Source organism: Amblyomma mixtum, chromosome 2 (genome assembly GCF_055824585.1).
Source record: "Amblyomma mixtum isolate Tamu chromosome 2, ASM5582458v1, whole genome shotgun sequence".
Lineage (NCBI taxonomy): Eukaryota > Metazoa > Arthropoda > Arachnida > Ixodida > Ixodidae > Amblyomma > Amblyomma mixtum.
In genome coordinates, this window is record NC_143013.1 from 67,847,205 (window position 1) to 67,873,178 (window position 25,974).

Consider the following 25,974-nt stretch of genomic DNA (forward strand, 5'->3'; position numbering starts at 1 on the left):
TGTGTTATGTGGCATTGGGAATGTCCAGAGCACACAACTGTGGAATTATTTTGCTTAGTTATCCTATATTTTGAAAGACTGATAATATAAAGAATGACATTAGATTTTCATTTTGCATCAATTTTTTAAAGCCTTTTTTTTAGTGTGAAAAGAGGGAGAAAATAGACAAACTGAGCACACAGTTGTGTTCCTCACAAAATTTCGCTCCAGAAAACTTGCTACAATACCAATATTATCAAGTAATATTGGAATATTGGAATGATAGTTTCTCTAAGCTGACAGTTTACTGAAGAAACAAGAGATGAGAAAAATAGAGTCACATGATTGAAAATCATCCCATTTTATTTTAAGCACTACAATGTTCAAGACAAACCCCCCGCTGAATAATAAAATTTGGCAGGGGTGGTCCCAGCAGTGATATTCACAAGTTTCAATGAAATCGAGAAAGCGGTTCAAAATTCACTTTTCAGGGTAGTGTTGTCCCCTTGTTGTCCCCTTAGGCTTTTGTAGCACTGATGCGTCCCCAAAACTTCACACTGCACTGCTTGTAATAAACATCCTTAAACTTTATTTTCACTATATTACAAGATAATACAACTCCCATTGCAGGAATGACGATGACTATTAAATAATGAGGAAAAAAAAATGACGAGCTGAGCGCAGTGTTTCGCAAAGCATTTTGTGCTCCACAAGTTCTTCAGAATAAAAACTGGCCACATGTGGACACGACTAAATGAGTGAGCACTGAACTCAAAGAAATGAGCAGGATATTCTTCCCGAGCAACTATAATTAGCTCTTGCATGTTGCTTCTTGACAGTCCATGATGTCTCCTATATGGAGCTTGACTGCTTCTGCCAGCGCCTGCAATAGGATGTGGCCTACATGCATTGCTAAGAAATGCTTAAGCCATGAGCACCAGCCTCTCCCAGTGCACAGATTCGTGCAGGCCAGTGTAGAGGCATGCACTCCCTAGACTTTCTTTCCCTGTTTGGGCCTCTTCTTAGGAGGCGTCCATCGGAGGCACGCGGAGTCGACTTCAAGCCGAGGCCTCTTGTACTGGGCACTCTTCAGGTGTTCTTCCACAAGCTTTGGCGTCACGCAGATCACGTGCTGGCCCTTCCAGTACTTGACCATGTTGAGGCTCTGCAGCGTGGTCACTATGTCACTCTGCGTGATGCTGGTCATCTGGCTGAAATGAGATCCACACCGAAACCATTAAGTACAAAAAAAATGGCACGGTGAGCATAGATATGTCACACCAAAGCACAACTTTACAGAGTACAGGCTTTAGAACCACCAACACTTTGTTCCAATTTTCTGCCCAACTTTCACTAACAAAGTACAGGGCATCTGCTTTGTCCTGCTGGTAGTTATGAGCCAGCAGAATGGAAAGATTCTATTCAAATTTCATCTGACTGCTATCTTTTTTGCTTTCTCACTGGCTCAAGCAACACAAGAGCCTGTGTTGCCACTGAGAGGGGTGGTGCTTCAGCCAATAAAATAATATTGAAGAGGAAGTGAACACAGGATAGAATGCAAACAAAATCACCATGGGACATGATGGCGTAAGCCAGGAATCACCATGACTGCCAACTTCTAACAGAGTTGGCAGAGGATAGGAAAGTGCTGCGAGACATTTGATTTTTTGTTATCAAAGGGTTACTGGAAAGTGTGAAATGGTAAGATAGTACCCCCAAAAACTAATGAACACATATGAATGATATTGCTTACAGGTTTTAACAAATGGTAGGGAATGTTTCCAATCAGCCATTAAGACACATGAACACATCCAAGGGTGACTTCTCACATCCCGAGGTAGGCCGCACCTCATAAATACTGCCATCTTTTCGTGTAGCAATCTCTCTAAAAGCATTCTCAAACTTACTCAGGAATCAGCTGGGATGGCAATGCAGTTCTATCTTATCAATTTATGCTTGCTTGTTCCAAACCTCTGGCTCATTCGAACTGATGCTTCAGTTCCGACAAGATCACATGTACTATTGCAGTGGCAAAAATGGCCAGTGATTAAAATGAATGAGCATAGCAACGATTAATCTGAAAGAGCCAGGCAGTTAACAAAGCATAACAGTGCAGCAGCTTGTCTCGAACGCAGCAGTGTGGGGCTGCATGACAGCTGCCACTGCAACCTCTCGCCTGGCTCCCTTGCGGAACACTGAGGACAAATAGAAGTTGACCTGTACCGATACTAATTACGAAGAGACCACTTCACGAAAAACGGAGCTTTCATAAGGTAGAAAAGGTCAAAAAAGGCCACCACTGTCTAGAAGACGAAGTAACGAACATTACCTGTTTGGTTTACTAGAAATGATATGCATGAGACTAAAGGGAGGTACACCAATGGGAATACGAATTTGTACGTTTATTTCCCCATATGATAAACACACTCACAAACATTTCACTTGCAGGTGGTTGTTTCTACAATGCTATTGTAGATGGCGCTACAAGTCTCAATGCGAGATGTGCTGTTTTCTAGTTGCTGCCACAGATGGAGCTGTGATCTCAGGGTGGTAGCAGACCCCACGAAATCTCGAAACGTGGTGAGTAAGAGCTACCGCTCCTAAAAACAAAATGCAGGTGTCGCCACCACTGGCCAATTTTGTGCATTGAAAACAGTTTTGGGCGCGGAACCCAGAGGGTACGGCAAACCGCCAATCACTTCAAAACGGCGACAACCCGTCCTTTTCGACAAGGACGTCACGAGTTTGAATCGACTGGTGGGAAGATTTTTAAACTCAATTTTCTTGGCCATAAAAGTGCCTTCTGCTGCAAAAAAAAACAACTCATCCAGAATGAGACAGAGAATTCATTTTTACTGAGGACAAGAATTTTTTACTGAGAACAACAACAATGGAGCTGTCCTCAGTGTCTGTTTAAACACAGTTATGACAGTGCTTTTGGCACTTAGTCCTGACTTGCTAATACCGTATTTACTCGCATAATAGGCGCACTTTTTTTCCAGAAAATCCGGCTCAAAGTTCGGGGTGCGCCTATTACGCGAGGTAAAATTTCCGGAAATTTTACGACTCGCGAAACTGAACATACCGCATAAACGCACTCAGGTACGGGCCGCACCCCGTTTTCCCGAAGAAAATATTTTTAAAAAAATCTATGTAAGGGCCGTACCGAAACTTTCTACGACCCACGCGGGAATAGCCTTCGAAATGCATGCGCCGTGGCCTCCGCGATCAGCTCCGGCAGGCGCTTGATCGCGGAGGCCACACACGCGCACAGGAGCTTCCAGACGCCGCGCACGGAGGGCGCCCGAGGTCACGCTCATCATCATCATCAACGTTTTCCTCCGCTGCGAGCTTTCACTATTCATATCGCCATCAGCATCACCAGCTCCAGTTTTTTTTTTTTGTTGCTGTCAAGCGCCGGGATCTGCGCTAGTGCGTTAGTTCATCGTGGCTTGCGACTTTATCGTCGAGCGTTGCTGTTTCAGCTCGACGGGCAAACACCTTAATAGCTACACGGCTGGGAGTTTGCTCTCGAACACGGCGAGCGTGCGGCAGGTCGGAAATTCGACGTGGCCGAGAAGTGCGGCAGTTGCGACTGCGGCGTGCCTAAATTTTCGTACGCGACTCCAGGCGCCGAGGTTTTCGCGGGCCTAAGTCGGGAACGTTTCCAGCTGGAGATGAAGCTTTCCAAACAGTCGTTTAAAGTGAGCATCCCTGAAAACGAAGTGCGGCTGTTCTACGCTATGTCGTTGTACATGCTGTGGGTCCGCAGCAGCTGTGACGGCAGCAGCACTAGTGAGGACTAGTAGTGAGTTCAGCAAAAACTTTGTTAAATTAAAGACTGGGGGCGGGGGGCGGCGAGACGTCGGCTTGCAATCGTGTGAATACAGTATTGATCACAGAGCCAAGTTCAGGGTGCGCCTATTATGCGCGGCAATAAAAAAAATCCGATTTTTCGGGCCTAAACTAGGGGTGCGCCTATTATGCGAGAGCGTCTATTATGCGAGTAAATACGGTACACCAGGTGTCTCAGTGAAGATGAACCAGAACATTTACAAATAGGCTCTTTGAGGTATGAAGGCAGCTTTTGCGGCACAATAATGCGTGCTCTGGCAGACATCAGAAAATAATGGACCGCCTGAGAAAAAGGGAATTCTGATACATGTTAAAAAATATTTTTTATTCACTCAATTTGCTGCACTACCAATTTGCTGCACTACCTCAATTTGATGCACTACAACATGCATCAAAATGCAGCTAAATGAACGGCATTCATTGCAAAAAAATTGAGATGCCTAAACAGTATACATAACATCAACAATTTGCAAAAATTGCAACTATGCAAACAATTTGTTATGCAACTATGCATAACATAACAATTTGCAAAAGTGTAGAATTGTTGGTCCAGCTTGGCAAACAGCTTAGTACAAACAGACAGGACAAAGAGAGAGAAACATTGCCAAGAGTGATCATGGCATGTTCCTTGTCCCACGTATTTATGCTAAGCTGCTTTCCAAATGTTTCCCAATTCCTCTCGTTTGAAATCACTGCACTGGAGCAGCAACAGTGGTGTGGTGCTTTTCATGTTTCAAACGTGGGACAAAATGCATTTTCAACTCGCACCACACCCACACGCACTCGCCAGTGATGCTGGTGGCTGTCAAGAAAGCACAGCAGGTAGGGTTGCTAGGCAGACTGGCGTGTCGTTACAGCACCTGACGTCTGTGTTGCTAGTTTGCCTTTTGTGTTGACCTCATGTTGAGGCCAAGGAAAAAGGTAGTGGCGGAGGGAATTGCTGGTCTCACCTGAGGTCCTTGATGGACAAGGCACCACGGACATCCCTCAGGATTTCCAGCAGCACCCAGGACCAGTAGCTGCGGTAGCTGAGCTTGCCAAGGTCTGAGAGGGGCTTCTCGGGAGATCCCACTGTGCCTTCCAGCTTGGACAACTCATAGCCTGGTTGGGAAGAAGAAGGTGCAGCAAAAGTAGAAACTAGCATGGATCATCACAACCAAGCGCATGAATGCCTGGCCAGCAATGGGGACCGACTTCATACCAGTTTCACAACGAAAACTGAACAATGTGCCCTGCTGGCACCACTCTTGTATTACAGTAAAACCTGGATGCGATGATGCGACATGCAGATTTCGTGCAAAGTCTTGAAAAGACAACGCAGAATGGGAACCAAAATGAGGAATAAATGTAGGGGCAGTCACCTTGAAAATGTTCACAGTAAATCCCCGTAAGTACTTGAAGTCATAAATGCGAAAAAACATTTCGTGATCATAATGCAACCACGGCAACAGCCGCCACTATCTCCGCCATGGCTGTCACAATACTACTACTCTTGTTATGCGCCCCGCCGCAGTGGCTCAGTGGTTACGGCGCTCGGCTGCTGACCCGAAAGACGCGGGTTAATCCCGGCCGCGGCGGCTGAATTTCTTGAAGGCGAAATTCTAGAGGCCCGTGTGCTGTGCGATGTCAGTGCACGTTAAAGAACCCCGGGCGGTCGAAATTTCCGGAGCCCTTCACTAGGACGTCTCTCATAGCCTGAGTGGCTTTGGGACATTAAACCCAAATACACCAAATACACCATCTTCTTGTTATGCATGGCATGGAAAGAGTGGGGGAGGTGGAGCGGACAGAGGCACCTGCCTATTCCCACAGGTCCCCTCTCTCGCTCTGCCTTCCTGGAGACGGACTCTTCACCTCACGTCGTCAAAGCCCTCCACTACCCGCGTTCCTGGCGTGCATGTGCTATCGGTGTTGGAATCACGCGAGCAACCGAGTGGCGGCTATGGGAATGCACTGCTCGTCCTGTGTATTCTTTGCTATGTTCTGATGTTTTTTGCAGCTTCTGACCTCTAGGGCACCTTCCGCAGCTTGTGAGCGTGAACAGTTGTAGTGCCACATTTACCACGTAGATGCACTGACGGTGTGTTGGTTTTAGTATAATGGGACTTACTAAAAAGAATTTAAAAAAAAGCCTGCTGGCTCGTGCCAGTTAAAGGGACACTGAGGAGATATTGAAGTTGGCTTGTATCGACAGAATACCAGCTCCTGATTACAAAAACGCCACTCATACTGACTCCTGTAACGTAGAAAAGAGCAAGAACCAAAATACTGGTATCGCCGCCACAGGCCAAACTCGCAAGTACAAGAGTGCTGACGTCATAGGACAAAACAGTGTTGCTAGAACCAATAGTTCTAGCAACACTAGGACACGAGAAGCCACGAATCACTGAGGCGCAGCAAATGCATGCGCAAATCTCCTTGACGTCGCCAGATGGCGCCAGGTACCCGGCAGCTACGCGCGCGCTTGCAGCATCGGGACCAATCAGCGCCTGGTCACCGGTGTTAGGCGGGATCCCGGTATTCCGCTAATGGTAACAAGGTACCCGGTATGCTAAAGGTGTCTATTAGCGAGAACTTCGTTGACGACTTCAAGAACGGGATCCATCGTAACGCTGGCAAAACGCCGGCGCAAACGTAAACGAAGCGACGGTAGCGACGGCCCCAATAGCCGATAGATGCCTTCAACGTGCGGCCGGCGATAGCTTTCTTTCCAGCTGCTGCGAGGCCGCACTGCTGGCTGCCAGAAATCACGGAGTCTGCGTTACGTCATGTTTCACGTCACTTAGTCCTATGTCGTCATAGGAGAATCCCAAGTTTGAATCAGAGCGGCGGGAAAAACTTTTTCAACTTCGAATCCAAATTTCTTAAAAATAAACGCATCTTTCCCTGCCAGCCAAGTGGCAAAAAAGCCATGAAATGCCGAGCTATCGGATTTTGCTATAAAAAAAACATTAATAGAGCTCTCCTCAGTGTCCCTTTAAGTATACTAAGGTTTCGCGGCGCAAGGCGTTCACTGTGTTCCTTCACTGCCATTGCAGATACTCCTGATCATGGCAGTTCATGCTTCATATCATGAAATTATTGCGTGGTTCGCTAAATTTCGAACAACACAGCAGTAGTTCATATGCAGCCGGTGAGTGAGTTCGCTATATCAGGGTCATCCAGTTCAACGCCTTCATTACATGGAGTTCACAAATACTCAAGCTTCAATGGGTGCGGTGTGGGGGAATCGAGAAAATTCGTAATATCGAGGAATTTGCTGCATGGAGGTTCGTTACATCCAGGTTTGACTGTACACGTGGCTCATAAAAAAGCAAAAATTGAAATAGACATGACCTTAGCCAATTCCACTTTCCATCACCTACACACACCGTAAACTAAAATGTTGCCACCTATTCCAAAACTACAGTAGCAAGTATACAAGGGGTACAACAGTCAAGCTCACTTATAACGAACTTGGGCGCATATTCTGGAAGTGCCCACAAAGTTGAAATGTCTAAATGGGTGTGAATTAAATTGGGTGCCTTCTTGAATCACGTCAGTTGCATAGCTATGCTCCCACTGCTTCTATGAAATAAACATCAGTTGTGTCTGACTTTGCATTTTTGGCTCTAATATGGGAGGCCCACTGACTATAAACACTGTATACAAAAAGCGCAATCCACATAAGCATCAGGGTCTATATATAATTGGGCATTTTCATTTTAGTTGACGCTGAATGATTACAGCACTAAATGCAGAAGTAATGGCTACATGATGACAACTATCCTGCCTAACATTATTTTGACTCAAAATGCAATCAGTAATGCGTCAATGATTGTAGTGCTAACGTGAACATTACAAAACTTGCACTTTTAAGGGGGGACACTGGTCTTGAAAAGAAAATTTCATTAATTTAGTCATAGTGATTACATTTTCAGGGCACATGTATTTTTGTGCGCTGATTCTAGGTATGTCATTTAATTTCATGTAAAACAATTCCTTGAGCACTTATGCACATTTTATGCAACTATTTTGCGGAGAGTTTTGAAAAAAATTTGCTGCAGGAAACTCGCTGAAATGTATGCCATTGGGTTCTCTTGACACCAATGAATACAATAAGGGTAAAATTATAATCCTGGCTGTCATAGAACTCGACTAATAGGGTACTGAAGCTGCCACTTCAGAAACAGGAATACACACTTTCCTTCTTATTTCTGAAGCGACAACTTCAAAACTCTATAACTTAAGTTCTATGATAGGCAGGAAGACATTTTCACCCTTATTGTATTCCTTGGTGTCAAGAGAACCCAATGGCATACATTTCAGCGAGTTTCCCGCAGCAAATTTTCTTCAAAACTCTCCACAAAATACTAGCATAAAAAGTGCATAAGTGCTCAAGGAATTGTTTTACATGAATTTAAATGACATATTTAGAATCAGCACACAAAAATACATATTCCCTGAAGATTTCATAACTGTGACTTCATTAATAAAAAATTTTTTTTCAAGACCAATGTCCAACCTTAAACACATACAATTTATATTAAAGCAATCAAAAGCAGAAACATACTATTGTGTCTGAATTAAAGAATGTCTGGTATACATATCTGCAGACTACCACGATGCTTTCTAAGTTCTCCAGAGTGGTCACTGCTTCTTACCAAGGTACACGGTGCTGACAAGGTACTTTAGAGAAGTGGCTGCCAGCAGCCTCAATGGCCGTTTTGATTTCTATTATGCTTGCCACATCCTTTCAGGGGGAGGCACAGGGTTGTCACAGGTGCTGGGAGACGCTTCTGGCCTCTGTCTTCGAGGGAAGCGCATTTTTCGACTACGGCGTAAGTTTACAGTGCCTCCTAGTTCACTTTAACTGAGTGTTGCGGCTATAGTTGTTTGTTTTACCCAAGACGCAGCGCCATTGCTTTGTACATACTGCGACGGTAACACCGCTTCTGTTCATAACAGGCGTGTTCATCAAATGCCACCATTATAAGTAGGCTCCACTGCATTATGCCAACGAACTTGGAGATTCAGAACAAGAACACGGACAAAGAAAAGCTAAAGGACCAACAAACACACCACTTAACCCTTTGAGGGTCGAATTATTTTGAAGAAAACTTTCCCAGGTGGTCAAATTACTTTATTGCGGATCTTGAATCTACAAAATGTATATAATCGAGAATAAATAGTAAAAAAAAATTAGGAACAGTACTTTGGTGACAGCATCACTCACAACTGGGAAATGTTCGATAGAATAGAATAGCAACGGTGATAAGCAAGCCAAGAGCAGCGCCAATAAAGATAGAAATCAACTTCGGCAGCCCCTGCAAGATAGTGCTGACAAAAAGAAAACTCAAATTTCGCGCGACTCCGTTGCGATCACGCGGCGAAACCAAAACTACAAAAGGGGTGTTGCCGCAGTCTGTGCCGCCGCGCTAAAGCTAGACATAAGTTCTGCTTATCTCCGTAAGAAGGCAGCACAAAATTCAAACACTTCTTGTAAGTCCTAAGAGGTGGCAGCACCCCCCAGTGAGCACGCATTGTTCTTTTGGCGCAAAATTTCAAACGGAAGATCGAAACCGTACCCATACGGCAAAGACCTTGCGGGACAGAAAACCACCGCCGTACATATACGGCAAAAACCTTCAAAGGGTTAATCATCTACCCTTGATCTTTTCTAGTCACCAGAAGCCCCCCACTTGTTGCATGAATGCCTCAAGTAGAGCTGGAGCCGTCAGGGCTCGGGGCTTTTCAAATTCTAGCTCTTTTGATAGAAAGTGTTCTACGTACCACACAAACTGCGTACAATGACACTGGTGTATGTCTCCCGAAACCAGACAAATGCCAAGAACATTATAAAGAAAGAAAGAAAAAATGGCTGAGGCTTAACTTGGTTAAGCCTGGAGAATGCGAAGCATCATCGTGTCGCGTAATTTGGAGGCGCACAACCACAGCGACGGCGCGAGGTGGGCCCCCGTTTCTCCACTGTCGTGACGTCATCGTGTCACGTGGTGTGACGTCGTTGTCGTGACGTCATCGTGTCACGTGGTGTGACATCGTGTCACGTGATTTGGAGGCGCACAACCACAGCGACGGCGCGAGGTGGGCCCCCGTTCCTCTACTGTCGTGACGTCATCGTGTCACGTGGTGTGACGTCATGTATCACGTGATTTGGAGGCGCATAACCACGGTGAAGGGCTGAAGTGGTAGCTAAAGTAGTATGCTTCGCATAAAAAGATCCAAGGGGCCCTCAAGCACAGGTCGTGCTATGTAAAGGTGTCCACTCACTGAAAGCAATGAGGAACTTCCCGTATCCCTTGCGCTGGTAGGGGGGCATGGTGAGGATGCAGGCCACGTTGTTGCCATCGGGCGACTCCTTCTCCTTGGAGAAGTAACCCACCAGGTGGGCCCCGTGCTTGTCAACCTCACACAGCACGTAGAAGATGAACGGCTCCACGTCAAAGTACAGCGTCTTGTGGTCCAGGAACAGCTTGGCCAGCAGGCATAGGTTCTGGCAGTAGATCTGCACACACACACGCACCCGACCAGTCAAGGTAGCCATGTGACTGGAGCAACTAACAAAGAGCAGTACTGTCTATCAACTTCGTACACAAGGCTATGAATAAACTTGAACCAAATGCTGACTCACCGTTAACTGTTTACACTACTTCACTATAGATTTTCCATTGGGCAAGGCACCAGAACCAGTGCTTAACGTTGGCATGTCATGATTATTAAACTTCATTCAGTTTAACATAGCGAATAACTGGACAACCTTCTGTTCTTTTGACAGGAACACAACCCAAAGGAGATGGCGCTGAATACAATGCTTGTAATTTCAAAAGCATTTGCTAAGAGCAGCTGAGTGCATGGACTGTTGTAAGAATTTCAGAATTATGAAAAAGCATTAGAATAAGTTTCGCAATCTTCTTGTACAGGTTGCAAGTGACGTAAAAGTACAGCATGTAGAACACATGATTAATGCAGACTTACTCTTGACAAAATATAACTGCCCATAATGAAGTTCTTAAGGGTCAGAAGAATTCTACAGAAAGGCTGTTGCAAGGTGGCGGTGATGAAGATGCTAATGCTAGTTGTTGTTCAGAGAGGCAATGAAATAATAGAGAAAAGAAAAGGAACTCTTGATTTCACACACAAAGTTTCTCACCAGAAGAGGCTGCTCAACCTCCAATAACAAGGTTACTCTCAGTTCTCCATCTGTTGATGTCCTGATAGAAAACTTCCAGTGGTGAAACAGCAGCCTTTACAACAGTGGGTTGAACAAAGCCAAAATCTCTTCAAAAACTGCAGTGAAATGGACTGCAGGTTATGAATCTGAGATGCCAGTGACCGAAGCTAGCAGTCAACATTTTTCCAAGAGAGCATTTAACACCTGAAGTAAAAAAAACTAGAGAGAATGTTCACTACAATCGAATCAGTGCAAAAGCATGGATTTGTGCTACATAGAAGACAACAATGAGCGGGTAGTGCCGCGGGACGGAGTAGATGGAAGTTGATGAAGACGACGCTCAGCAATGCGCAGTGCCAGATTTTGGTGCAGTTTAACACGAGGTGTGTTCGGCTGTGGCGATGGCCTAGTGGTCTCGCACAGCGGCTTTTCAAGCTGATCTGTTTGCACCGCTTGATGTGCTTTTTTTTCCTACCTCTTTTTTTCTATGCTCCCCGAGGTGCACAAACATACACGAGACGATTTTGCTAGGCTCTGCACCTCCGGGTTAGCGCTTTTGCAATCAAAATGAAACCACCAATCCTAATGATTCATGGTTTATGGGAGTTTAATGTCCCAAAGCGACTCAGGCTATGAGGGACACCGTAGTGAAGGGCTCCGAAAATTTCGACCCACTGGGGTTAAATCTTTAGCGTGCCCTGACATCGCACAGTACACGGGCCTCTAGAATTTCACCTCCGTCAAAATCAGACCACCATGGCTGAGATCGAACACCAATCCTAATGAGTCAAGGCGGCCTGTCCGATATGATCAGGTAATACTTCGGGCTTTTCCCCCTAGGTGTATAAGTGTGTTCCCAACTGAAGGCCCCTATGTGCAGCAATTATGAATTAATATTAATTTTACCTCCCTAAGAATAAGGTAATTGGTGAATCTGGTGCAACTCCAGGAAAGAGAGGCAGTGCTTCTTCTCAGCTTTTGTTTTGTTCAAGATGAGCCTAACCAGACGCTGTTACAGGGTGTCAAACCTAAGAGTTTTTTTATTTTCAAATTCCCTAATTTTCCACGTTTTCTCAGACTACTTCAACCAAAATTCCCTGACCCCTGAAGAGGCGGAAGAATACTATCTGGCTGACGATAATGGAGAACATAGATGAACCATTCACAGCGAAAAATTTACTAAAACTGCAAATGCTTCGCTGAAGACAGATTTGCTCTTTTTGTTCAAGAGAGCTTATGTATTTCACCTTCCACAAACGAATGCAGTTTGTTTGTTCGTTTTTTTTTTTTCAATTACAGCGAAGAGATCTGCAAGAAATGATGTGGGCCTGGCGGCACACTTTCCGCGGATTGATGACATTGCGGCACACGCGCAGTATAGGATTTCGAGGCCAACATTTGCAAGGACCAAACGGTTTGTTTTTTTTTTTTTTAGATGGCTTAGCCACCAGGCTTGTGAGCTAAGAGGGGAAACCAACTTTTCAATGGCGTAGGGGCCGTGAGGTAAAGCGCTTGAGGTGCACAAAAAAAAAGTCAAGCTGGCTATGAACACATAAGCGGCACGGGCCACTGAGATATGAGAGACAGTAAAAATGCAGTGAGAAGTAGGAAAGAGAAGAACAGGGCATACAGCACTGAGCAGCACAATGCACGACACGGTGGCGACACAAAGCGGAGATGTGGCGGCACTGCAGGGATGGTTTTGCCGCACTTGATTGTGTCACGAGAGTTTCTCAACTACTACTGCCCCACCGAGGCTGTGGAAGACAACACTCTGTTCACGCAAAGCTTTCATTTTCACATGGAACCATATACTCGTAGCCACATTGTATTTGTGAAAATGCAATATTTCCACACGATGTAAACAAAATTGAAAACATGATAACATGAAATGTAATAACTGGAAATTAGTTACAGTCAAGTCCACTTATAACAATACTGGTTATAACAATGTATCGGATATAACAATGGTCGGTCATGGCACCATCAGCTTTGCCATGTGTTCTATGGTAAAATAAACTGCTTATAGCAATGCTGTCAAGGCACATTATTGGTTATAACAATTAAATCTGGTACTTGAGTGTCAACCATTACAGAAAAAGAAAAGAAATGCTACAACCACACCAGCAAAACCATGCTTACAACACATTGAAAGCGTGCATGTGTGGGGCCGACCAATGGACTAAGCTGGCGCAGCAACACCACGAAAGCAAAAGAGGCAGGCGTCATCGTGTCAGGAGAGCTGCTGCATTGCTGCATTGGCTACGCACGCCATGCGTACCCCTAATCAGTCAGCGCAGCGCGCGTGCATGCAGCCAGCGCGGTTTTTCTCTTGTCAGCTGTCACCGCACCCTTGGTTCTGCATGCTTCTTGAATTTCCCATAAGAATAGCTTCCAAAAAGCTGGCTTGATTCCTGTGACGTGGAGGTGCGCAAAGCTCCCGGTGGCGCAGTGATGGCGGTGCTTTGGTCATCGGTGAACGGTGAACATTGTTCCGGTTCCCTGAAGTTCAATTTAACGAGCTTTTACAGGCATTAGAACAATCAAACCCCTCTGGGTATTTACTGTCAATAAATGCTCTGAAGTTTGTCATCCTTTCTTTTTTTCGGCACAACCCTGTTATAACAATTATTGGTTATAACAATGGTATTTCCATGGCACTTGAATATTGTTATAAGTGGGCTTGACTGTATTACCTAAAGGAATGATAAAAGAAGGATGGATGGTATTCCTGAGTGTTTCTTCATAAACCGACACTATGTGCATAGTAGTATGGCACATTGAGTTAATAAGCAGCCATTCAATTAACAGACGGCTTTTCAGAGCCATGCCATCACAAAAAAACGGATATAGTGAAGACACTGACATAGCAAAAATTTTTGCTAGTCTGAATGACTTTACTATCGATGGGTTCTACCGTATCACATGCACACTATGATGTCATCCCACGGGAAATATGTTTGCCAAAGCACTGAAGAAAAGTCTGCAAATAAGAGGAAAATCAATGGCAAGGAGAATGGCAAGTAAGAATGAAAGTGCAAACAGCTGCTTCTCTGAGAAGCACGTCATAATACACAAAATTCTTAATTTTTTAATATCTGGAGCTGCAAACGGGGAGAAGAGGGCTATCGACTTGCACTTGGAGTTCATTTTTGTTTTGACAAGCGAGGAGTGTGAGTTGGCGGGGGGGTTGGGGTTAACATTAATTATTTGGAGTCGACTTATATGCGGTGCTACTTGGACTGCCGCATGTTTAGATTCCCGAGAAAAAGTTTTGTAAATGAATTTGTATCTAACCAGCACCTTCTATGCACCAAACACCACTGATAATCTCAAGTTCAATATGAAGCTTTACGGCCACATTTTGATATAACTAGGCTATAATGCCAGGACAGAATGTTGCCTCATTACCTTGTGATCTCTGCCATCGACCTCCCACAGGCAGACAGTGCCTTGCCTGTAGATCTCCTTGCCAGGAGGCTGCCTCCACGTGCACTCGCTCTGGGGAAAAAAAGTGACACCAAGCATGACACATCAGCACAATAGCGAAACCATCAGACATATTACACAAATCTGGAGAAGGATGGCAGAATCAAACCCTGCTAAACAACTACAAACACAATGCTGGCTTTCATGCACTGGATTACGCTCTTCAGCCTTCTCCAGGCCAGGGGATGGCACATTTGTAGCTGTAACCTCAACACTATCAAATCCTAGTGTACAAGGTATGATGGCCACATATGTGGAGGCAATAAAATGTGCTGAAAGATGAAAAAATCAAATGCACAAAAATATCAAGCCAGGAACGTGAAATGGACGAAGAAAGTTGTTTTTAAAATAGACACCTCCGTGTCTACTAGTCTCTCTGGTATGATTGCAGTGAGTCCATAAATTTTTCTGGCATCTTTACATAAAGACTTCGTATGACAGGAATGAGAAAAAAAAAAAAAGTATAACTGAAACCTTGAAAGCTGGCTTGAGTAATGCTGCAGACATAGGAAGACCCAACAGAAATTGCGTAATTAGTCACTGGGAAAGGTAGAAATATTTTCTGTGCAGTCCTGGCATGTTAAAAGGGTGTTCAACTGAGCTAGTCTGTTCATATTTCATGGTGGTTGCAGCAGAAAGAAAAGCAGTTGTATCCACGTCTATATGTTCATTCCTTTCTGAGTTGTCGTCATAACCTTTCTGCTGCAACCCCTATGAAACTTTGCACGCTGCTTAAAAACTTCTGAAAGTTTTCTTCCACTGGATAATAATTACAGTCTTAAGGAGATAAGTCCTCGTTCAGAGTAACTTGCAGCAACAAATGCATTAGTCATCCAAAGCCTTCATATTCTTGTCCCAAGGAAACGTCAGCAAGTGCCATGGCACTGAGCCTACTTACTGCGCATATCCATTCACAACTGAAGGGATCTTAGAGCACCTGACGGAAATTTGACATCTGCCTCTTTCACAGATAAGCTGTATGTGATAGCATTAACATGGCAGCCCTCTATTTATTTACCTGATGGTATCGGTAGGTCTTCTCAAGCTTCATGTACTTCAGGCAGAATTCACAAATCCACAGCTTTGGCACTTTTCCATATTCATCAGGGAAAGGCGAGAAATACCAGGCATCTATTTCATACTTGCCAAACTGGATTCTGTCAACATATTTGACTTTTGTGATCTGTTGATTAGGAATGGAGAAAAAGAACCATAAATAACTGAGTTAACCCATGTGCAGAAAAAAAGATAACAAAAGCACTTAAATCTCCCAAATCAACAGGTGCCCAAGTGGTGGTACGCAAGAAACAAGCGCTTTGATACTCTGTTAATCTGCAAAATTAAAGATACAATGGGGTACGGAACTTACTGCCTCGTGTTCTTTTTCAAGCGCAGCAGTTGTCGGGTCCATTTCGGCGTAAGTCTGAAACGGGAACAATGCAAAGCTCAATCATTTCCTGCTAAATTGCAACGTTTGTTGCCAGCGTAAACAGCATATATTAGCGGGAGAATAACTACCTTCTGAATATGATTGATCTCATCGTGTCTCCGCTTCTGGTTGCGCGTAATCTTTCGATCCGACTGTTCTATGCAGTCCGTCTGCGTCATTGGGTTCTTCATTTCTTCGGTTTGCGAAGACGTCAAGTTGAACCTGTCCCTGTCAACCCACTCATCAAGGCGCCTGTTATCTGCATAAACGAACACATAGAGACAGTGCCAAAAATACGTAATCAGCGACAGTTCGAGGTGAAAATCAATCTCACAGTACGCTCCGACAGGCGACGCGATACTTACATCCTTCGTAGTGAACATAGTACTCCCACTTCCTTTCGTCTTGATCGCATTGACGAACTTGAATAATCTCGGCAGGGTCTGCATGTCACAAGGTACCACAGTAACGCGTTACTTCTGAACCATTATTCGTCAAAGATGACTGCATGACACGCATGAACTTTTGAAACCGTCAAACTTACGCCAAGTGTCGTCGCTACGGCGCACCATGTAGTGTTCGCCTATTTTAGGTGCTCCTTCCATGATCTGTTCCGCGTTTTGCCTATTACGGCTTCTTTCAGATGTTCCGTGTGTTTTGTTCGGGTTCGTGTTTTCCGACTGAAAACGCGCATCTTTTGTTTGAGCGACTGAGGTACGACCGTCCACCGACATTTTGACATCATCTAGTGGCGCGAACGGAGGCGCGCGGCAGCGTAGCGGCTGAAGCAAAACGCCGCTCCTCGCCGCAAGGGGCGCCACTGCGCCTTTTACTAGCCCTGCGCCAGCCTGCGCTGCCGCTGCCGTGCTGCTTCTCACGTTCAGAACGGCTCTCCGGGCGCTAAACCGAAGTGTTTTGTGTGCGTTTTACGTTTCGGTGTAACTCCTTGAGATGTGAGTGATCTGGAGGAAATCGTATTGCATGTGCGAAGTTGGTGCTATATACTACAGAGAGGCATGATGCCGAAAAGGAAGATGGACTCCCATTGCTTTGCTCCGGGCTGTCGGAGCAGTTATCCGGGAGCTCCTAAGGCATCTTTGTTCCCCGCACAGTATTTTTACCAGGAAGAGAACATCTGTGTAGTATATTTTCTACATTTCAGGTGTAACTGGAAAGTGTCCGTAGAGCCATTGCTCTACATGGCAAAAATGTTGCATTACAAGACCTGTACGGGATCACATCTAGCCACACCAACCCAAACAGTTTTGAGGTTCAGAGGGTGTCACCTGCACTGTGGCATCAAGTGACAGCCGGCTAATATTTTATGCAGAACCGAAAACTGGGCGAGTTGGTGAACGTTCAACATTTCAGTTGATAGTCAGCGCTTGTTTGTTTGCGTGTTTCTTCCCCTGTCTTAGTTTTTCGCGCTGTACATAATGTTAATATTTTATATAGCTGGTTATGTCGCCAGAAAATGTGTCCTGAAGACGGGCTGTGAAAGCTGCCTGAATTTGCTTTTGCTGACCAAAGAGGCGGCTGGGAACTAAAACCTAGCCCCGTTCACTCGCATGAAAGACAACGGTGGTCTTCTGTATCCCGCTGCTCCCCTCTACAAATTTGTAGCTGACCTAAAAAATGCCTTCACGACATGTTTTAGCCTCCTAGAACTACATGCAGACAGTATCGTTGATATTGTACAGGTGGTTAAGGCAAAAACAGAGCTTCGGCTTGGCTGTCCTGACCACTGTGAGAATGAGGCAGCAGAGCTCACTGCTTTTTATATAACAACCCGCCTTCAATTTCCGGAGCCCTGCACTACGGCGTCTTTCGGACGTTAAACCCCATAAACCAAAGCAAACCATTTTCAGGAGGACACAGGGGCGCAATAAAAGACACGGACAGAGAAGTAGACAGGGCGCTTACTATCAACAGGCTTTATTCAACGTAGACCGTATATTAATGGTCTACGTCGAATAAAGCCTGTTGATAGTATGCGCTCGTCCCTGTCTACGTCTCTGTCCGTGTCTTTTATTGCGCCCCTGTGTCCTCCTGAAAAGTTAAGAACCAACACGCCCAAATACAAGTACTTCAAAGCAAACCAACCAACTTTTTTATGAAAAGCTTCAATAGCAGCAACAACCGGAAGCGCCAAGCTTCTAAGTACCTGAAAATGAGTCGTTGCACTTAGATCTCCGAAGCACCTTGTTAGAAAAGCTACAAGCCCAGCCTTGATTCCGCGGATGACATTGCTATGTAACCTAATTTCGCCTGATTACGCCAATAATGTGCCTCCCATCAAACAAATATTCACTTCAATTTTTCTTTCACATGTCTGCACTTGCCAATAAAGGTATAATGCTCGCCTCCCGTGTCTTCTCAACTTGGCATATGTCATGCATACATTGCAAGACTTGCCGCAAATTGGGGTGGAAATATTTTCAATCGTAAGTAACATTCAGTGAACAAAATATGTTTCTGAGGCCGCTTAACCGCCTCAGAAAAAAACTGATTTCCGTAAACTAGATGACACGTTGGCGCGCGGACAGATGAATGAGCAATGTAGTTTTCTATGACTGTAAGCCGCCGTGGTGGCTCAGTGGTTATGGTGCTCGGCTGCTGACCCGAAAGAGGCCGGTTCGATCCCAGCTGCGCCGATTGAATTTCGTCGGAGGCGATATGCTAGAGGCCCGTGTGCTGTGCGATGTCAGTGCACTTTAAAGAACCTCAGGTGGTCGAAATTATCCGGAGCCCTCGACTACGACATCTCTAATAGCCTGAGTTGCTTTGGGACATTAAACCCCATAGTACCAAACTATAATCACAGGTAAACAAAATGAGCCTGGTAAGCGATGCATCTAGACAACTAACGCCCACCGGCAAAACCGTGAGCCTCTCTCATTGCCCGTTCTCAGTAGCATACGGCATGCAACGACGCGGTTTTTCATCATCGCCGAACTGCTTGATCAAAGGGGCACGGCGGGGGAAAAAAAAAGTGCCTATCAGGTTACTTTGAAGCAAATGGCATGCATGTTTATTAACTACAGGCGTATTAGAGCACCACACCGACAAAACGAACATACACAAGCTCCAAACGGAGCCGCGACGACGCCGCTGGAAAAAGTTGCAGTGGCGCCACCTGGTGGCTTCTACGCCAAAGAGCACGCCCGCGCCCTTCCGTTCGCGCCACTAGGATAGTATTCTAGTTCACTATAGACATGATACTTGGCTCATGCTTGGCTCGGCTAGGCTGGCTAGGCCTACTGATGGCTCGAACTAATTTTTAATGTGCGCTAACAGGATTTTGAAGAAACTAATCAAACCCCATATTACTTACAAAACAAGACTTTTTATAATTTATTAATGTTTTAAAACATTCATGCAGAAACAAAACAAAAGCATCAACGCCATAGAGCAACGTTGTGCTATTTATGACTTGTGCCGACTTGTGATCCTTGTGACTTGCGACCACTTGTGGCTTGTGGCTAATCAGCTGGAGAATGATTTCATGGAGGAAAAATGCGTAGAACAAGGAAATGCTCGACGTTTGATGCCAGGGTGGAGGACTCGTGAAAGGATTCACGTAGCGAAAAACATATCAAGTGGCTTTGTGTCCGTGTCATGTGCATCAGAAACTGTGTCTCGTTGTGGCTTTAGAGCAGAAAGGCGAAGTGAGGTGAGTGAAAATGCCTCGATTCAAGCCTGCTCTACAGCCAGAAATCTTGCGCGCCCATCAGAAGGACGAACAACACATCGCATCGTTGCAGAAAGACGTTTCGGAAATCGTCCGAGCAGTTCTAGGAATTCAGCGATGGATGCGATGGCGTTTACAAGTCGACGCAGTCTCCAGCCTCGTCTACTACTGCGCCACAACGCTGAGCGGATTCCAGACTTTGGGCGAGGAATATGTGCACATTGTGCAGCTGAACCGATCCCTCAAGAACGTTCCGACGCTTGCACAGAGGCTGACATTCGTCGTTCTCCAATCGTGTGGTGGTAATCTTATTAGCGGCGCTCTGAAGCTTTTCAGAAAGCAACGCAACGTTGACAGTGCAACGCTGGCCACGCTCTTTGCCAGAGCATTGCAACTGCACGTAATACTGTTTTATCTTCTCGGCGGCTACTACAGTCCTGCCAAGCGGGTGGCGGGAATCAGATACGTGCTGATAAGGAACTGGCTTTCCACGCCAGACGTCGCCAGGTACTACAAGCTGTTAGGCTGGCTTTCACTTATAGAGTTTGGTGTGTCTCTTCAGTCGGCGGTTCGGTCACTGAAACCGTCGGGAATCCGCGAAGACACCGACGTCGAGTCGTCAAAGTACACCTGCTCAATGTGCGTGGACAGTGCGAAAAATGCGTCCGCGATCCCGTGCGGCCACATCTACTGCTGGTATTGCATTACAGACTGGTTAAGAACTAACAGGCACTGCCCGCTGTGTAGGACGCCCTGCGAACCTCAGCAGACTGTGCTGCTTCAGAATGTTTAATTATTTTGTCCACACTACGTAACATAAACAGTCCAGCCTGGAACCAGTTTCCAGACTAGGTGGTAGGAATTCTTTTTTTTTTTTTTTCAGGTTTCTGAACATGTCAGCAATCATGATCAAATGTTTTAGGGGAAACCCCCAAGGTGGAGTAGAGTTGTAATAAAGGAGTAATTACTCATTGACACCCACCCGAGCGCAGCCATACGGCTACAAAGGAAAGCTGTACAGCTTTCTCAGAAACTTCGTAGTTAAAGAAAAATTCGTTCTGGTCCGGGGTTCGAACCCGGGACCACCGCTTCACCGGAGCAGTCACTCTACCAACTGAGCTAACCGGGACGGCAAGCTTATGGTAGGGCGAGAGCGAATTGATCAATAACTCGAAGTGGGAACAGTGTTGATCAAAGTGTTGATCAGTCTTGATCAATGTTGATCAAGCTGTATAGCTTTCCTTTGTAGCCGTATGGCTGTGCTCGGGTGGATGTTAATGAGTTTTACTCCTTTATTATGTCAGCAATCTGTGGCTAAAGAGAAAATGCTGTCAAATTTAACGTGCTCAGTATATAAATTTTCTGAGCTTTAGTAAACTGTTTTATAAGACTGGTTCATAAAATTTGTTATTAATATGGAAGCATTATTTCCCATTAGCACAAAAGCCAGCTTCCGCTGTCTATGACATGGAATTTGGAAGATATCGGAACGTCTTTTGACGCGGCGCCAAATTTCATTTCGGTGCTGCTTCATCTTGGCCAGTGTGTCTGTGCATGACCACCATGCATTGCTTGGACGTGTGGATCATGAGTTTCGCCCGCCAGTATGCAGCCCGTAGCGGTGCCTGAATTATCACTCTTTGTCAACATGCACAGAGTACTGTGCACCTGGAGTCCAGGTGGCCAATACAGTGCAATCAAGCTATAAACGAGCTTAGTGCTTGCTTCGCAGTCATTGGGCGTGGCAGCATCAGAAGCATGCGAAACACTAATCTGTCCGTTTACCTTCTGCACTTCTACATATAATGCTTTCACATTCTCACACATAAACAGATCTGAAGTGTCTATGCTGAATTTTTTTTCGGTCTGACCAGTTCAACTTGACTGCAGACATTTTTGCGCGTTGTTAAATGCATCGACGTCCACTTTTCTTTGTGAAATGCTTCGTGTGCATGAAGTTTGCAGCAGAATTCTGTGCTGTGATATAACCATGCTGCCTGTTCAGTGTTGCAGTTAGCTTGTGCCGCAAACTTGACAGCGAAACTGGCTGGCTGCACTGCACGCACCAATATACACGGCTTGCAGGCTTTCATATGATCCGGTATAAAGCCTAGGTAAACAGTGCATGATTAATTGCCCAATTCTAAAACTGGCACTGCGAACCGATATTTCCAGCATCAGTAGTCTGCGAGCTGCTGTAGCTACACAGACACTGTTTCAGCAGAGAGGGAAAGCATCATAGCTGCCTTATTTATGCAACAGAGTGGCTGAGCAATACTGTCATGGGCTCTCAGCAGGAATTGCAGACCCAGCGAGAATGTTTTGCAGTTTTCGTTGTATATAAACATAGCGCCCCAGACAACGCAAAGGCACATGATCTCAGAATGCCCATGTCAGGATGTCCAGGCGTCCTCAGGTTGTCTCCAACTGGGCCTCAAGCAGTCCAGCTGGGATCTATTTGTCCGTCCGTTGCGCATACATACTCTGAATGTCTTGAGGATCATGTTTGGGGCAATTTTCAGTACTACTTCAGGATCTGCATCAAGAGCTTTTTAGTGCGAAAACACTACTCATGGTCCTGAAATAGCCGATGGGTCTCTGAAGCCTCGACCTTTGACCCTTGAGATGCAATGAGGTGAACACGATGTGGCTGCGGGCTAGGGGAAGGTCACGTGTTAGGAAAGTTTAAAATAAATTGTCTTGGAAGACAACGTAAGGCAATGTCTAGGCAAGAGTGAGCAAATTCGAGGGACAAGTGTAGGCAATAGTCAAGCTAATTCGAAACCAAGTACTTTTACACATTGCCTGTTTAACAACATTAAAACTCTTTTTTTCTCCATAGGAATGCCATATTCATAGCTAATGTAACAGAAGCTAACCAGAATAAGCAAAAAGAAGAGGCCCAGCACGGGTTTACCATGCCCAGAGCCACAGAGAGCTATAGCTTTCTGGGCTATAAATTCTGTTGCCTAAATGGAAAGACAAGTGACGTAAAAATCGAAATAGTTCGACCCCACCAGAAGCAGGTCGTACATGGAACAAGGTTTAAAAGCAAAAATATCTTGATATCCTCTCAAGACGTAATTTTTGGTGTCACAGTGGTTCCCTCGATTGCATCAGTGTTGTACACACAAATCTTTTAATAAACCTGTGGTTTTTAAGCAATGAGAGCAGTGTGCGAGATATAAAGCTGCTTTGAACTTGGTTAAATTCCACAATATTGTCTTGTGATGGGACGATTTTAGGACATTTGAAGAATTTTCATCCTCAAGTCGTTCAGCAGTTCAGCAATGTACAAACCGAGGATATCCTCATGAGGACATTTAGCCATGATGCACTCGAAATGGCCTCGGTGCGGTGGCTCAGTGGTTACGGCGCTCGGCTGCTGACCCGAAAGACGTGGGTTCGATCCCGGTCGCGGCGGCCGAATTTCGATGAAGGCGAAACTCTCGAGACCCGTGTACTGTGCGGTGTCAGTGCACGTTAAAGATCCCCAGGTGGTCGAAATCTCCGGAGCCCTTCACTACTGCGTCCCCCATAGCCTGAGCTGCATTGGGACGTTAAACCCCAATAAACCAAACCAAGCACTCAAAATGTACTCAGACTGTCCTATTCGGGATGAGGATGTTCTGACCAATTGGTCGTCTTCAGGACGTTTGATGTTGTCTGGAAGCTGCTACAAATGCCAAAGACTTGGAATCTAGGTTGGAATCTAGGTTCACAGAAACGCCATATGCAGTGATTCAGCTAGGTTCAGTAGCAACATGTTGCTTTCGGTAAATAGAGATGCCAAATTAAGCTAGCTAAGAGAACAGACACGTCAAGTTATTCACCTTTCCAATCATGGCACTCTTGTCGGAACCCTAATGCACGGCTCTTGCCGGCTTGCCCATTTGTCAAGCAGTTGCACCCTGTCATAGGTTTGTACGCTTTAATTTCTTCGCCTATCGCCACATTTAAGCCATTCACAAAACAGGCATCACTGTTGGTGAATTCAACGCACAGCCACAGTCCTGTGCATCGCACACTGCTCCAGCACCTCTGTAGCAGTACAGGTCGAGGTTTTCAAAAAGTGGAACATTTTCAGCCTGCCTGCTCTTCTCAGTTTCGTGCAGTTCATGGCACAGCCATTCAGTCACACAGTTTGACAGACCAGGTGGGACAGAAATTATCTATGTTGAGACACGAAAGACACAGTTGAAGATCAGCAGGGGTAAAATGCTGGGGCTGGCTGCGGCAGCCGCGCAGGCAAGCGCAAACATGTCGAATGCTGTGCCGGCTGTTAGCGCCCCTTGTGAATGACACATTATGAATGCCTCCTATAGTAAGCAGCCATTAAAACAAATATTGTTTTTATTTTTGAACAAGGTATTGACTAAATATTCCAGTTTTTCATTGTACTTTATCTTACCATGGCGCTATGCCTGGAGACAGTTTTTCTGAGATTGCACTTAGGAGTGCATTGCTTCTGTCTTCTAGCAGGCTGAAGAGACCCAGCGAAGCTGGGTTACACCAACGCGGTCCGGTGGCATCTTTGGAGGCGTCATTCTAGATTCATTGCTCAGTCTTTTTTGGATGGCTTACCTGAAGCTCGTTGTGGGCGCGAAAAAAAATGAAGGTTTTCGTGGAGCGATAATTCTGTCATGTTCCATGATGCCGTCCCCTGAGTTGGAGCAGCACATCAGGTTTCATGAATTTGCTAGAGTAATTCTGAGTCCGCATCCTATTTGCTACTATTTTAACCAGCACCTCAAAATTAGAATGTGGTGGCAAATTGGAAGCGATTGACTGGTTAGGCATGACGCAGTCAGCTTGCAGTCCATAACCCATGGAGCCCCGCCTGTCAGACAAAAATATACACTGTTTGCTAAGAACCAGTTAGTGTGGTCGGTGGGCTGTAGGTTAGGTTGTGTTAGCTTCTTGCTGGAGGATGTTCTGAGCAGGTGTGTCTGTTTAATGCCAAAGAGTGACACTGCCCTCGAAGGTGGTGTGTTTTATGTGCATTTATGAGAGCGGGAAATTTAGATGCTTATTCACCGCATTAAACAATTTGGGAGACAGTACAGTTGTCTTATGTACCCTCCCTCAATTAGGTGAAGGGTGCCGTAAGGTTCCTATACTTACTAATCATTATGTGACAACAATGCTTTAGTATTAGATCTTCTCCTTGCTTTTAATTGGTTCTCTTATTCTTGCTTTGTCTTCTTATTTTCTTGTATAATGTTCTCATATATCTCGCATTTTCTTGCATATTTTCTATTTTACTAGTCAGCATCAGTGTAACGAATCCTTTGTTTTTAGGAGTTCTTCCCGTGGCGGCCATCTTCCCTAGAACCGGAGAGGGGATTTTCACTTTCTCCAATTTGCCACCTTCCAAATGCGGCAGGAGTACACAGCATAACTCTGGACGACGCTTTTTCTTCAGGATGAGGCTCCTGATGCTAACGCCCTAATATGGTGCCCGCACTGCAGCCAGGAGAAAGTACTGCCTTTCCTTTCCTGCTTCAGTGACTTTTGACTGATTGTGGAGGCAGAGAATCAAACTTACTGATCAGAAACGGCCCTTGGAAGCGTTGAGTAATAGCTGCTTCCGGCATCGGAAAGAAATACAAATAACACTCATATTGGTACAGACCAAAGTTCATGATAAAAATAGAATATTTTTTGTTCGCTACAGTACCTTGAGATCAATTTACTATCACCTGATAGCACGAGTTTTGTTCTATGCATGAGCTGCAGGACTTCCAGGTCGGCGATGTTACCGCACAGGTGACGACTAGTAGACGGCGGCAGATGGCAATTTGGCATGTCTGATTTGTGGTACTTAATGAATTTTCACAAAGTCTGAGTAGAAATTCAGAATGTAGATTTACTAAGACTCGTAATTAAGTGAACAGATTGTTAGATGCTGATGAACGAAGTGCCGACAAGCGGCCAGTATGAGCTTATGTACTCGCGCCGACTCCCTGGTGCGTACAGGTTTGCTCGCAACGATTGATCCCAGTAAACGTTGCAGTGAACCTAGTTTCGATCCACATCAGTTTTTTACCTTTTTTTTTGCGTCCACACTTCGTGGTGAAATTTTAGCGTCTGCACTGGGGGATATTTTGAATAACCTCAAATACCATCCATGTCCTTATTTACTAATTTATTTGCACGTATTTTTTACCCCATTTGGGATTATTGCATGGGTAGCTGAACAATGTTAAACAGCAAAGAATATAAAGCGGAAATGCGATAAAGCTGTGACGTATACAAATAGTAAACACAATGAAGGAGCTGTAGAAAACAGCATTGTGTAAGGAACAGCAAAAGAAGAAATGCAAGACTGCCAAATGAGTTATACAGAAACGATGCATA

At 45.2% G+C, this 25,974-nt stretch overlaps 2 protein-coding genes across 2 annotated transcripts; one reads left to right on the forward strand and one right to left on the reverse strand.

Annotated features, from left to right (window-relative positions):
- Nucleotides 1–542: 542 nt before the first annotated feature.
- LOC149359641 (histone acetyltransferase KAT8-like) lies at nucleotides 543–16,662 on the reverse strand. Its single transcript, XM_089571779.1, has 9 exons — nucleotides 16,468–16,662; nucleotides 16,289–16,366; nucleotides 16,013–16,182; nucleotides 15,864–15,917; nucleotides 15,513–15,677; nucleotides 14,417–14,506; nucleotides 10,105–10,339; nucleotides 4,785–4,935; nucleotides 543–1,190 (listed from the first exon to the last, which is right to left on the reverse strand). The coding sequence occupies exons 1-9, from the start codon at nucleotides 16,655–16,657 to the stop codon at nucleotides 971–973; spliced, it is 1,353 nt and encodes a 450-aa protein (XP_089427905.1). The 5' UTR covers nucleotides 16,658–16,662; the 3' UTR covers nucleotides 543–970.
- Nucleotides 16,663–19,382: 2,720 nt separating this feature from the next.
- LOC149359642 (peroxisome assembly protein 10-B-like) lies at nucleotides 19,383–21,459 on the forward strand. Its single transcript, XM_089571781.1, has one exon. It carries the CDS (start codon nucleotides 19,607–19,609, stop codon nucleotides 20,405–20,407), a length of 801 nt encoding a protein of 266 aa, XP_089427907.1. The 5' UTR covers nucleotides 19,383–19,606; the 3' UTR covers nucleotides 20,408–21,459.
- The last annotated feature ends 4,515 nt before the right edge of the window (nucleotides 21,460–25,974 follow it).